Here is a 15,180-nt window from a genome sequence, read left to right on the forward strand (position 1 = left end):
TTTATAACCCTGTATGGTAGATAATCTCCAAACAGGACTACCAACAATTCTTCCTGTTTTTGTAGGCTCATGCTGCTCTTCACGTCAAAGGTGGAGTCTGTTTCTTCCCTTTATTCTGGGCTGGCCCTGTGACTTGCTTTGACCAGTAGAATATGACAGAACCCATATGTGCCAGTGTCAGGTTTAGATCTGGCAGCTTCTTCATTTGCCTTCTTGGGATCCAACTGCCGTGTCAGAAGCTCAGATTAGACTACTGAATGATAAGAGACCGTGTGGGGAGGGACACTGGAGAATGAGAGGCCACATGGATGTCACAATTCCAACCAAGTTTCCAGATGAATACAACCTCATGTCCCACAGAACAGAGATAATGAGCTGTCCCTGCTGAGTCCTGTCCAAATTGCGGAACTGTGAGCAAATGAATGGCTGTATATCAAGCTACTAAGTTTTGGGGTGGTTTGTTATGCCATGAGAAATAACAGAAACAGTATTTTTATCACTTATTGATCATTTTAATATTCCAGGTGCCTAAAAATGAATGGAAATGGCCCTAAGCCTTGCCTACTTTGGGATAGGTCAGGCTCCAAGATACTTCTAAAAGTCTTGGCTTTCTTCTTATTGAAGGTGATCTATAAAATGTACCATCACACCCTAGTGATTTGACATATGTTACTCCTAAATGTTTGTAGAGCATCCTAAATCCTGAGCAATACAGGATCCATGAGAAAAAATTACTCCCTCCTCCCTCCTCCCTCCTCCCCTACCTATCATCCCAAAGTTCTTACATTACAGAACTGCTTTATGCAGATAGGCTTACAGATCCCAGAGAGCTCATATACCATTTATATTGTATCACATGCACCTGTGCCAGGTCACCGGTAATCTCTGTAAAGTTACCCATGCCCCTGTCTGCTGCCTCCTCCGATCAAGAAGCCCTCAGGGCTTCCTCCTTATCATCTTTGCACCCCCAACTAGGGTAGCCTTTTCCAATTTGTTTCGGTTTGGTTTGGTTTTTATTTTGTTTGGGGTTATGGGAAAATGAGAACTCCCCTCTTCAAATTCTTATTTTCCTTTTTGTTCCCCTAAGAATGCAGACTTTTTGAAACACAGAACTAGGAGGAGATATCCTATTCGCCTTCTTCTCTTCCCTTTCCTGAAAACACAAGTGTAGTGTTGTCTAACTAATAGAATGTGTGGTTGGAGGGCGAGGAGTCAGGAGAGCAAAGAGGAGAAAAATATAGTGGGCAGAAAGGGTGAATATGTCAGCAATGTTATCTGCTACTTGTATATATGCCAAGCACTATGCTAGACGGTGGGCTTCCATTACTTCATTTACTCCTCACAATGCCCTATGATGTAAACATTCTATCTTTATTTAAGGATAAGGAAACTGAGGCACACAGAGGTTGACTAAGTAGTCCAATGTTACTGGCCAGTAGGAAGCAAAGGTATTACTAAACCCAAGTCAGTCAGATGCTTTAGCCAGACTCTTAATCCCTTAGCCACTGCTTGGGACTTCTGGCTTCATGCTTATTGAGAGTAAAAGGAAAGCAGTGAAAATTGCAAAAAAAAAAAAAAAAAAAAAAAGCTATGGCATTGGAATACACATGGTGACTTGGGCATCCAGGAGGGGCAAAGGTTGGAATTAGTGTGTGTGAGAGGGAATGCCTCTGCCTGAACCTGATGTTGAACTAGAAAGGAGGGCCAGGAAGGAGTTGCCAGTCTGGTGGCCAAAAATATACTTTCCAATATATCCAATGTATATTCTGACATGAAATGTATTCTAATCTGTTCTCACTTGAGGTACTTTAATGGTACTTTCTAGAAGCAAATGAAGCTTGGGTTGGGTTTAAAGTCAGTGTGGCAAAGCCAGCATATTATGAAATATCAAGGCTGTCTGATTTCCTGCATGTTGTGAAATCAGGGCTAAATAAACAACATGAGAGGTCACAGTTATTCTTTAATGATGTGTTCCATGGGGAGAAGCTGTATAAACGAGAAAGCCAGGTTTACTCAGCATCTCTTTCTCAGGGGAGAAAGGGGGGATGGAGAGTGAAGATGGGACTGTCTGAGGGTAGAGGCAGACTTTGTCAGCCTGGAGTGGTGGGGAGAAGATACTTGGCCAGAGATAGGGGTGCAGTGGTGGAATGGTGAAGGGGGGGCTTACATATTAGACTATGGAAAGGGTAAAAATAAGCCCGCCCCTCACCACTAACCTGGTCCCCGCATGACTCCTAACCACTGCACTCACTACATATCCTGAGACTCTGAAATGATTACCCAGAAGCCTCCTATACTCATCAAACCTCAGAGAAGACTACTATTCAGTTAACTTTATAACAGTTGTAAGCATTTCCAGTTCTTTCATAAATAAATACTATTTCTTATTAGTGTCAATGTAAAATGTTTCAGAATATTAATGAGTAGTGAATGCTTCAACCGTACTGCAGGCTATCTTAAGCAGCACTGTTTCCTCCATTTTGAATCAAACCAGAGGAGATAGAGATGCAAATCACAGTTCTTCAAAAAGTTAAACAGAATTATCGTATGACCTAGCAACTCTCTTCCTAGGAATCTAACCCCCAAAATTGAAGACAGGTACTCAAACAAATACTCGTAAACCAGTGTTCATAGCAGCATTGTTCACAATAGTCAAAAGGTGGAACCGACCCATATGTAATCAGACGATAATAGATACACAAAATATGTTATATACATACAATGGAAAATACTATTCAGCTATAAAAAGGAAAGAAATAGGCTGGGTGTGGCGGCTCATACCTGTAGTCCCAGCATTTTGGGAGACTGAGGCAGGAGGATTGCTTGGGGCCAGGAGTTCAAGACTAGCCTGGGCATCATAGCAAGACCCTATCTCTACAAAAAAAAATTAAAAATTAGATGGGCATGGTGGCATGCACCTATAGTCCCAGCTTACTTATAAGGTGAGATAGGAGGATTCCTCGAGTCCAGGAGTTCAAGGCTGCAGTGAGCTATCATTGTGCCACTGTACTCCAGCCTGTGACAGAGCTAGATCCTGTCTCTTAAAGAAAGAATGAAGTCCTGATACACGCTACTACAGTGCAGACTTCTTTTCTTTTCTTTCTCATCTGCCATTTCTGATGTGAGTAATGGTCCCTCTTAGAATATGATCTTTTTAAAAACCAGTGATGGGAAAAGAATTCTAGAAAGTTCTGGCAGTTTTTTACCCAGGGAGAAATAAAAGGCATAACCAGTCATAGGTGCATTTTCTGTTACATAAGAAGAAAGATTGTAAAGAATGCCTCCAGGTGCTCACCTGGGGTCAGCTGGGACCACAGGGGCTTCTTCATTCTCTCAGCAGAGACAGCACACACACTCAGCTTCCCCTGGGGATGGCAGCTTCCTTCCGGTCCTCTTTATTTCCCCATGGGAAACTGTACAACTCACAGGCCCCAAGGTCCCTAGTTGATTCCTAATCAACTCCTGTAAAGAGTCAGCTCCCTAAATCCAGGCTGCCTTGCACCATGCAATCTATATATTCCCTTACGAACAAGGCCAGTTTCACATACCTGTCCAAAGGAAGAAAAACCCATTGTGGCAGGGGAAGGGGACAGGCTTTCTCCTCTGGAACAGAACCATACAGCCCAGCAGCCTTCACCTGCTTCACTGATGGTAAGCTTGGGCGATCACGGCCTCACTGGTCCTGGCCTGGGGAGTTTTTCTTTTCCCCTCTAAAGCCTATTCCCCATTATCCCTCTTTTTTTGGCGGGGGGCGGGGGGGTGGCGGGGAGATGAAGTTTCGCTCTTGTTGCCCAGGCTGGGGTGCAGTGCTAGAATCTCAGCTCACTGCAACCTCTGCCTCCTGGGTTCAAGCGGTTCTCCTGCCTCAGCCTCCTGAGTAGCTGGGATTACAGGGGCCTGGCACCACGTCTGGCTAATTTTTTGTTTTAGCAGAGACAGGGTTTCATCACGTTGGCCAGGCTGGTCTTGAACTCCTGACCTGTGATCCGCCCACCTCGGCTTCCCAAAGTGCTGGGATTATAGGCGTGAGCCACCACACCCGGCCTATTCCCCATTATTTTAAGCCAACTAATGCAAGAACAGAAAACAAAATACGTGTTATCACTTATAAGCTAAAGAGCTAAGCATCAAACATGCACAGACACAAAAGATGGGTGACAGGATCCTTCACACACCAAACCTCAGCGACACGCAGTTTACCTGTGTAACAAACTTGCACATGTACCACCTGAACCTAAAATAAAAATCAAAGGAAAAAAAATGCATATTCCTTAATCTATGCCACATGATGTTGTGGAATTCATCCCAAACTCTGTAACAATAGGTGACTACCATGAAGAGATCCACCTGGTGTACTAATATCTCTATATGAAACAACAAAAGGAAACTGCACATTTAAGAATGAGGCCTACACAGAATTTCAGGGAGGCTGGGCAGGCCCAATCCTTTCTCTGAAGAAAAATCTTGATATTCGGTGGTACAAAATACTACTTTGAAATTCAGTCTCCAATCCTTCCAGTGTCCAATTCATGAATATCTGGGCATCATCTTTCCTATCTTTTTTTTTTTTTGAGACCAAGTCTCGCTCTGTTGCCCAGACTGGAGTGCAGTGGTATGATCTCAGTTCACTGCAACTTTCATCTCCTGGGTTCAAGCAATCCTTGTGCCTCAGCCTCCCCAGTAGCTGCGACTATAGGCGTGAGCCACCACACCCAGCTAATTTTTGTTTTTTTTTTAGTAGAGACGGGGTTTCACCATGTTGGCCAGGCCAGTCTCAAACTCCTGACCTCAGGTGATCCACCTGCCTCGGCCTCCCAAAGTGCTGGGATTACAGGTGTGAGTCACCGTGCACGGCCTTTTTCCTATCTTCTCTTTAGTCCTTTTTTCTCCGCTGCTTCCACCAGCCCTATCCTAGAGGAGCCTCTCAAGTTGCAGGTAATCGCCAGAGGAGGGTTTTGGTCCTTCACATTCTTTCAGAGTCAACAGCACAAACCCATGCTTTGCTTGTCACTATTGAAGTTCTCTCAAACTCTATTTACTCTGTCTTAGCAAAAGGTAAATGTTACTTGCTATATGCCAAGCCCTGTTCTAAGGACTTCACATCTATTAATTTTTCAAAGGTCTGGGTAGGGGAAGCAGACCCTGTTCATGGATATTTCTACTACGGAGGACTAGTAAGCCCCAGCTGAGCGCCTAGTTTAAGTCTTGGTCAGGCAAGAGTTCCAAGCTGAAGCTCAGAAGAAAGGCAGGTGGGAAGAGGCCCAGGTGAAGCTTCGTGCATGGGAATGGACCATGTAGGTGTAAGAATTCTCTGATAGGATCAGACCTTGACAGGTGGATGCGTCAGACTAATGATAATTTCACACCCCTTCAAAGCCACATAATTGTTCAATATCAAAGGTAAGGCTTTGTGGCAGCTGGTGGCAGATGTCAACCTCTTGTCAATCCAGCTCTGGGGGCATGTTTGTACACTGTTCAGTAAAACAGTCCTCCAGGTGTTAATGAAAACTACCCTCCTTGGAAGTACCTCAGCTCATTTCTGCAAGTGGCTTAACCAACTGTTCCTTCCAAACACATAGAGTGCTTGGCCTGTGAAAGGCTTTGGGAGACAGAATTGTCTCCTTGGTAAATTTCCAGTGAGTTTTGGGTAATCTGCATCCTGGGGAATGCTATGGCAGCCTACCCCTTATTGGGTCCTACTTAGCCAGAAGTCAAAATTTGGCTGGGTACTGTCAGAAGATAGCAGGATCCTGTATAATTCAGAATCAGAATCAGAATATGATGTGCATGATAATATTATCACAGCTGTCTTTATTATCACCACTCTCTTCCTCTAATCCCTTGCTACTCAAAGTGTGATCCCAAGACATTGCGTTGGAACCAGCTAGGAGCTTGTTAGAGATAGAGACTCTCAGGCCCTGGTCTGGGCCAATTGAACAAAATTTGCATTTGAACAAGAACAACCTATGACCCATGAGTAAAGTGTGAGACGCATAGCAGGTTAGCCCATAGTCCCTCAAGGCCCAGTCACAACCATGCTTTCCCATAACCCTCCTTCAAGGGACCTCATAACTGGTATTTGGACTCTCCACTCTGACTCCACCTCACTAAAAGGAGAGTGTCCCTGGCCTGCTTTTCACCCTCAGGATCTCCCTGGACTACTGAAGATCAGTATGTCTTAGGACATTCAGGCTTGATCTTTGGACTGCTACCCCTACCCCTGAGGGATATGTGACACAGTCATGCCCTGTCTCCCCAGGTTCTGATGATGTTGGGGGAATGTAATTAAAAATAAAATATCCTGCCAAACCAGGAGACCTCCCCACAAACACAGAAGGGAAAGACAATTTATTATTGGATAGGTATTAAACCAGTATGTGACTTGCATCACAGGTAATCTGCTAAAGAGACTGTAGATTGCAAAATCAGAAAGAAATCTTACCCTTTTCTATATCTAGGCAGATACAGTCCATTACATACACGTTTTCAGGCAAGAGGACTTGACAGCACCATTGTCACACATAGTTCATCCTAAATTCACTGGATAATTGTGATGGCCATCTGTGTTATTGCCTTTATCCAAAGGAAAAATAAAACTTCTCATATCTTTATGAAGGAGGCAGTTTTGCAACTTAGAGCCAGGCACCTTAGAGTTAGGCTCCTGGCCTCCCACAGAAATGGAGAGAGGAGGGGCTGTCTTTCTTGATGATTACACTTCAAAAGGTTCACTCCCAAGTCCTTAAGAAAAACATTCCTGTGTTGTAAAGGTGGCAGAGACTTCTTTAAAGCTTTTAAGAAGCTTTACACACATCTTAAAAGGGCAGAGAAAGAATTTACAATTATAACTTTTTTTAAAAAAATGCTTTTTTTATTTTATTGAGACAGGATCTCTCTCTGTCACTCAGGCAGAGTGCAGTGGCATGATCTCGGTTCACTGCAACCTCTGCCTCCCAGACTCAAGCAATTCTCCCAGGTCAGCCTTCCAAGTAACTGGGACTACAGATGCACACCACTAGGCCCAGCTAATTTTTGTTCTTTTATTTATTTATTTTTTATTTCAGTAGTTTTTGGGGAACAGGTGGTGTCTGGTTGCATGGAAAAGTTCTTTAGTGGAGATTTCTGAGTCTTTATTGACTTTCTGTCTTGATGATCTGTCTAGTGCAGTCAGTGGAGTATTGAAGTCCCCCACTATTATTGAGTTACCATCTATCTCATTTCTTAGGTCTAGTAATACATATTTTATAAATTTGGGAGCTCCAGTGTTAGGTGAATATATATTTAGGATTGTGGTATTTTCCTGTTGGACTGATCCTCTTGTCATTATATAATGTGCCGCCTCTTTGTCTTTTTAAACTGTTGTTGCTTTAAAGTCTGTTTTGTCTGATATAAGAATAGCTATTCCTGCTTGCTTTTGGTGTTCATTTGCCTGGAATATCTTTTTCTAGCCCATTACATTAAGTTTACATGAATTCTTATGCATTAGGTGAGTCTCTTGAAGATAGCAGATACCTGGTTGCTTGATTTTTATCCATTCTGCCATTGTGTATCTTTTAAGTGGAGCATTTAGACCATTTACATTCAACTTTAGTATTGAGATGTAAGGTACTTTTTTATTCATTGTGCTAGTTGGTGCCTGAATACCATTTTTTTTTTTCGTTGTATTGTTGTTTTATAGGCCCTGAGAGAATTATGCTTTAAGGAGGTTCTATTTTGTCTGCTTTGAGGTTTTATTTCAAGATTTAGAATCCCAGCTGGGTGCAGTGGCTCACACCTGTAATCCCAGCACTTGGGGAGGCTGAAGTGGGGGCAGATCATTTGAGGTCAGGAGTTAAGAGACCAGCCTGGCCAACATGGTGAAACGCCATCTCTACTAAAATACAAAAATTAGCTGGGCGTGGTAGTGTGTGCCTGTAATCCCAGCTACTCAGGAGGTGGAGGCAGGAGAATCACTTGAACCCGGAAGGTGGAGGTTACAGTGAGCTGAGATTGTGCCACTGCACTTCAGCCTGGGTGATGGGGTAAGCCTCCATCTAAAAAAAGAAAAAAAATTAGAATTCCGTTTAGTATTTCTTGTAGTGCTGGCTTGTGGCAAATTCGTCTCAGCATTTGTTTGTCTGAAAAATACTTTGTCTCTTATTTATTTATGAAGTTTAGTTTTCCTGGATAAACCTTTCTTGGCTGCCAATTATTTTGCTTAAGGAGGCTAAAGATAGTACCCCAATCCCTTCTGGCTTGTAGAGATTCGTTGAGAAATCTGCTATTAATCTGATAGATTTTCCTTTATAGGTTACATGATGCTTTTGCCTCATAGTTCTTAAGATCCTTTCCTTCATCTTGATGTTAGATAACTTGATGACTATGTGCCCAGGTAATGATCTTTTTGTGATGAATTTCCTGGGTGTTCCTTGAGCTTCTTGTATTTGGATATCTAGATCTCCAGCAAGGCCAAGGAATCCCTCAAATAAATTTTCCAAACTTTTAGATTTCTCTTCTTCCACAGGAACACCAATTATTCTTAGGGTTGGCTGTTTAACATAATCCCTAATTTCATAGAAGCTTTATTCATTTTTAAATTATTTTTTCTTTGTCTCTGTCAGATTGGGTTAATTCAAAAGCTTTGCTTTCAAGCTCTGAATTCTTCTACTTGTTCTAGTCTATTCTTGACACTTTCCAGTGCACTTTATATTTTTCTAAGTGTGTCTTTGATTTCCAGAAGTTGTGATTGTTTTTTCTTTATGACATCTGTTTCTCTGCAAAATTGTTCATCCATATCCTGTATTGTTTTTTAAATTTCTTTTTTTTTTTTTTTTTTTTTGAGACGGAGTCTCGCTTCGTCACCCAGGCTGGAGTGCAGTGGCGCCATCTTGGCTCACTGCAAGCTCCGCCTCCTGGGTTCACGCTATTCTCCTGCCTCAGCCTCCGAGTAGCTGGGACTACAGGCACGCACCACCACGCCCGGCTAATTTTTTGTATTTTTAGTAGAGACGGGGTTTCACCGTGTTAGCCAGGATGGTCTCGATCTCCTGACCTCGTGATCCACCCGTCTCGGCCTCCCAAAGTGCTGGGATTACAGGCTTGAGCCACCGCGCCCGGCCTGTTTTTTAAATTTCTTTACGTTGGTTTTCACTTTTCTCTGGTATCTCCTTGAATAGCCTTAATAATCAACCTTCTGACTTCTTCATCTGGCAGTTCAGAGATGATTTTCTTGGTTTGGATCCATTGCTAGGGAGCTAGTGTGGTCTTTTGTGGGGTGTTATAGAACCTTGTTTTGTCATATTACCAGAATTACTTTTCTGATTCCTTCTCATTTGGGTAGACTGTTTCAGTGGAAAAAGCTGGAACGCAAGGCCGCTGTTCAGATTCTTCTGTCCTACAAGATGATCCCTTGATGTGGTATGCTCTCCCTTCCCCTAGGGATGTGGCTTTCTGGGAGCTGAACTGAATGATTATTATTGCTTTTCTGGGTCCAGCCACCCAGTGGGGCTCCAGACTCCAGGTTGGTGCTGAGAAATACCTGATTCCTATGATGTGATCTGTCTTCAGGTTTCCCAGCTGTGCATACCAGCACCTGCTCTGATGGAGGTGTCAGGGGAGTGAAGTAGAGTCTGTGAGAGTCCTTGGTTGTAGATATGTTTAGTGTGCTGGCTTTCTTGAATGCTGGTTATGTTAGCAGTGAAGTTTTTATGTGGACAGACCCAGGCCCTCTGGTTAGCCAGGATGTTGCAGGCAGTGGAATTAGGTGTTGTTTTCTCCTCCCTTGGAGCAGGGTTATTCTGTCATTAATTGCTATAATGTACCGAGTTGGATGGCCTCCAGCCAGGAGGTGGTGCTTTCAAGACAGCACCAGCTAGTATAGTAGAATGGGGATATTAGCTTGCCCTAAGTTGGCCAGGATACGTATTTGGGGTTCTCAGGTAATGGTCAGGGCCATGAAGCTCCCAAAAGTTTATGTCTTTTGTGATTGGCTGTTGGGATGGGTAGAGAAAAACCAGGAGGTGGGTGCAGGGTTAGACAAGTCTGAGCTCAGACTCTCCTTGGGCAAGGCTTGCTGTGGCCACTGTAGGGGATGCGGGGTGGTTTTTGGGCCAATGGGGTTATGTTCCAGAGGGGATTATGGCCACCTCTGTCACTAAGAAAGTGGGGGAAAGCCAGTAACAATAGGCCTAACCCAACTCGCACACAGTTGGTGAGGCTGGTCTTGCTCCCTCTGTGCCCTTCTAACAGTGGCAAATTAATCTCCAGGAAGCCTGTGGGAGAACTCAGACCTTGCCCCAGGCTATAAGCTTCCCTGCTGAGAAAGCAAGCATGACTTTCAGGCCTCACCTGCCCCTCCCTGTCTGTCCACACGATGGGCCATGGCCCCTGTGCTCCTTTCTGCAGCAGTTCCTGTTCAACGCCTGGATTCTGCTCAAGAGAGTTTATGCCCAGTAAAATTATTACAAAGTTCAGCTGGAAGCTTCCCTTCTCTTCCTAGTAGATACCTGGGGTATGTGAGGGAGAGAGGAAAGAGCGTCGTCCTCTTTCCTTCTTCTGTTCTTCTGTCCCCGAGTCCTGACAACCTTGGCAGTCAGCACCATGGGTGTTAAAACAACTTACACTCATGAAGCAGGGGGTCTAGGGGATGAAAATCATCAACTCTTACCCACATATACCCTATCTCCCTTACTGTCAGTAGCCTTGAATTCCCTAGACCTCATTTATGCCATGGATACTAACGTAGCCTTTATCCATGAAACAGGAAGCTTGGGCTTGGCTTAATTGGCAGAAATCAGCCATGCTCACCTGTGCCATACCTTTTAACCGCTGTTGTTGTCTGCCTCTGGATCCCTTAGATCCAGTTTTCTTTCCCAGGGCTTTGACCCAAAGCTTGGAATTGAGTTTGGGACAAAAATGTGTCGCAGGGGAGTTGCATGGACTCCTTATCATAAGCTGAATGCTAAGGTGAAACTGTAGAACTGAGTCCTCCTCCAATAAGGGAGAAGAAAGGATGTCTTGTGACACACCCAGATAACTGATAGCTATAGTTACACTTACTTAGATTTGGGTGGATGATGCTTGGCTTTGGTTAGCTCCCTTGGTCTTATTTTCCCAAAAGGAAACATCCAAGTGATGGGCATCCTATTTATTCCCATCACCTGGCAGGGTTTGCAGGATAATTCCTCAGAACTAGAATATTGATCCAGATTTTCACATTACCCATCCCTCTTATTCTTTCTGAGCTGCAGTTGGAGACTGCTGGTTGGTAGACAGGAATGAGCAGGATTAGTCTTAAAATGTAGGTTAAAAACTTAAAAACAATTAGTGAGTTCATAATGTAATGACAAATATATGATAGGTTTTGAAACATGATTTCTCATTCACCAGTCCTCATTTTTGTTAAAAACAAACAAACAAATCATGATAGGACTGAGTTGTTTGCAAAATAGACTTTACAGTTGTATACTTGGCCTGATTATTTGCATAAAGTACAGCAAGAATTATTATTTCTGCATAGGCCTTTTGGATTGGCTTTGATGGAAGTTTGTTCCACAAGGAATCAGATAAGACCTTTTAAAGCTGAGCCCAGCCATGGGTTTATCCTCAAATACCTGTGAGTTTGGTGATCCTCTCCTCTTATGGTTCCAAGATAAACTTGGAGTTCCTGGACCTGTTAAAAGTGGCATTCTTGGCCGGGCGCGGTGGCTCAAGCCTGTGATCCCAGCACTTTGGGAGGCCGAGACGGGCGGATCACGAGGTCAGGAGATCGAGACCATCCTGGCTAACACAGTGAAACCCCGTCTCTACTAAAAACACAAAAAACTAGCCAGGCGAGGTGGCGGGCGCCTGTAGTCCCCGCTACTCGGGAGGTTGAGGCAGGAGAATGGCGTAAACCCGGGAGGCGGAGCTTGCAGTGAGCTGAGATCCGGCCATTGCACTCCAGCCCAGGTGACAGAGCAAGACTCCGTCTCAAAAAAAAAAAAAAAAAAAGTGGCATTCTTTACTGACCATAGGAACCCTGTGCAGGCACTGTGTAAACAAGGGTATGAGGCCAGTTTCCCCACTGGGCTTTTATCAGCGCTGCAAGTCAAGTTTGACTCCTTAAAGGAAAGCATACCCTTCCAGTCAAAGACTTGGTAAAGTAACCAGTTTTTCCAATTGTGTCCTGTTGCAAGAGAGAAATGGATTCTTATTGCACTGATGTAAACAACTATATTGCCGTAAGTCACGAATACTCACAGATAGTTTTCAAATTTTAGAGGAACCAGAGAGAAACAAACATGCTCCAAATTTTGGTTACAGAAGTGTACCTTGCTTAATTATTAAAGGCCATAAATAGTTCAAAATAAGTTTCCTTGACTCTGAGAAACAAAACAAAGATGAGCAATATTCCAAGCAAAAGTCAAAAAGATTTGCTTTAGTTTTCTGAGTTCCGTTCATTCAGTTAATTCTTGCTTTGGTTGATATTCATGAACATTTCAGCTCTTCATTAGTTCTGTAGATTTTCCTTTATTCCAATGTCACAATCTCCAAAGTTATCACAAGCCTGTATTGGAGAGCACCTGTTAAAGTTCTATGGCTTATAAATCATCTCTTGTAAAGGATTAAAACAAGACAACAATTGTCTGTGAATAGCAAAATGTCCAGGGTTGTTACATTTAGAAACACAACTGACAAAGGAGTTTGGTTTTCTCTGTGGTTTACAATAAGTTAACCTAACAACCTTAATTATATTGGTAGCATAACTTAGACATTAGAATTTTGGAAAATCCCACATAATTTTGGAACATGTATTAATATCATTCACAAAAATATAACCTAAAGAAGATTGAACATCATTTTGACAATTTCACTTACCTAAACATGTCAAATCATCCCGTTTACCTCTCTTTTCTGGATGTCTCAGGGGCCCTCTGGACTATCTAAAAGTCAGGTGTCAGGAAAGACAATTTTGAAACTTAAGTTTGATTTTTGGAGGCTGTTAAATATGTTTAAAGCACTTGATATTATGAAACAGCGTTCCAGATTACTATAAACAATTTTGCCAAAATGATGACTCAGAAATTTTAAAGAAGCAAAAACCTTTTATAACCCTTTTGAATTTAGTTAATGTGGTCACAGAAAGAACTTCTTCTGCAAGATTAATTTCCATAATTGTTGCACCACTTGCTTGAACCTTCAGCTTTTCCTGTCTAACTCAAAACAATCCTTTAACCCTAGGCAAAAATTTACATTTCCATGCCTCCTTGTAACCTTTTACTAAAAAACCACATTGTTCTTACATACCTTGCATGTAAATCTATTTCCAGTAGTCTCAATTACATGTTGTAATGGTAACTCCCAGAATTTTTAACGTAAATTTAAAACCTGGTAAGTTGTTCTAATTGTGTGCTAACTGCAGCCAAGTTTTGCCTTCTTAATTAAGGGTGTGGTTAGTTCCATATGACCCCAGGCCTTACCAGCTGTGAAGCCAGCAAGTCATATTTCTCACAACCCAAAAAGCAGTTTGTAACCTTAAAACATTTAGCAAACCTTGCATCTGACCTGTATTATGCAGCCCACTTATTTACATTTTAACGACATCTGCTTTTTACCAATAATCTTTAAGGCTACTTTTATTTCTCAAAGATTAAAGTCACCTGTACTGAAAGGCATCACAGCTTTTATCTTCCCTTAAAAAAAATTAGATGTGAGCACTTGTCTTTCTTTAGGCCAAATTAATTAGAGCTCTTTTTACAGACATCACATACACACACACACACACACACACACACGCACACACATAACTGCACAGAAAACCCAGTCCCGGGTGGGGTTCTTTAAGAGGCAGTGCTAGGAAAACATCCAGATATCGAACCAGAGCGGGCTCATTCCCTAAGGTAGAATTGCTAAACAAAGCTCTATCAAGGAGTTTAAGATGTAAAACAAGAGGAAGGCTTCATTTCAGAACTAAAACTTTGCAGAAAATACAAATAGTGACGGTTAGTGGGGGGGGCCTGGTTTAGTGAAGCGTCTTCTAAAAGGAAAAAACTTTAAAAGTTACTACTGATGGGATGGAGAACAGGAAAGATAAAAAGTTTAAAAAATGCCTGGGGAAGAACCTCTCTTTCTTATGCAAGTGGTTCCTTCAACAGGGAGACAAGTTTAATCGCTGCGGGTCAGAGCTGGCCTTTCTGGCCCAGGGAGGAGGAGACTCCATGGGCGTGTGGCAGAAAACACCAGCCAGCTGCCAGCCGCACCCTGGGCCATGTGTCCCAGCCCGGAGGGAGGGGAGAGTGGAGGGGAATCGCTGCTCTGGTTCATCCCGAAAAAGGAAAGAAAAGCCCATGAAAAGGCTGGGGAGCGATGGGGGGTGCGGGCATGATTTCTCCCACTCTCAGAAGTCTGAGGATGAAAAGGTTTAGGAGCAACAGTGACAGGTTTTGAGTCCTCATTTCACTCACCGCTTCTTGAGCCCCATGTTGAGGGTCAAAAATGTTTCAGGACTTTTCCTCAGTGAAGCTAAAGATGGCGTTCTTTGTCCCACAGCCACAAAAATTCAGGCTTGCAGACAATTTGAATGGTGAGTAAGACAGAGTTTTATTGAGTGAAAAGGAGTTAACAGGGACTCTTTCTAGGCCAGAGTCCCTGCTAGAACGCTTCCTGCTTGACCATTCTAATCCCAGGTTCCACACAGGAAGTGAAGGGGCCAGGCTCCTCCTGGCTGCAAACAGCGCGAACTTCGCGAGGCTCCACCCCAGAGCGCATGTCGGTTGGAGATTTTCCGGGGACCCGCTTGCCACCTGGCTGTCTCACCAGCACTTTGGCAGGCCAAGGTGAGAGGATCACTTAAACCAGGAATTCAAGACCTGACTGGGCAATATAGTAACACCTTTATCTCTATGGAAGGGAAAAAAAATGCTAGCCGGGCATGGCTGTGTGTGCCTGTAGCTCTAGGTACTGAAGACACTGAGGTGGGAAGGTAAGTTGAGCCCAGGAGTTTGAGGCTGCAGTGATGCAGCCAGCTAGGATTGTACCGCTGCATTCTAGCCTGGGAAATAGAGCAAGACCCTGTCTCTCAAACAAAATTTTTCTTTTCCTTATTTAAATAGTGAAATTAAAGTAAGATAGTAGGTACAGGGTGGGGACCAGCAGCCCCTCCTGAAAAATAAAAATAAAAATAAATTGGCCGGGCGCGATGGCTCACGCCTGTAATCCCAGCAC

The 15,180-nt window shown here is 43.3% G+C and overlaps 1 protein-coding gene across 1 annotated transcript in view; it reads left to right on the forward strand.

The window, feature by feature from the left end:
- The first annotated feature begins 14,030 nt into the window (after window positions 1-14,030).
- Window positions 14,031-15,180, forward strand: part of FAM47E (family with sequence similarity 47 member E) — a 49,509-nt gene continuing 48,359 nt past the window's right edge. The window contains exons 1-2 of the mRNA XM_073017845.1: window positions 14,031-14,375; window positions 14,572-14,792. Of these exons, the coding sequence (XP_072873946.1) occupies window positions 14,031-14,375; window positions 14,572-14,792 (566 nt within the window). The remainder of the gene's footprint in view (window positions 14,376-14,571; window positions 14,793-15,180) is intronic.

This window comes from Chlorocebus sabaeus, chromosome 7 (genome assembly GCF_047675955.1).
Source record: "Chlorocebus sabaeus isolate Y175 chromosome 7, mChlSab1.0.hap1, whole genome shotgun sequence".
NCBI lineage: Eukaryota > Metazoa > Chordata > Mammalia > Primates > Cercopithecidae > Chlorocebus > Chlorocebus sabaeus.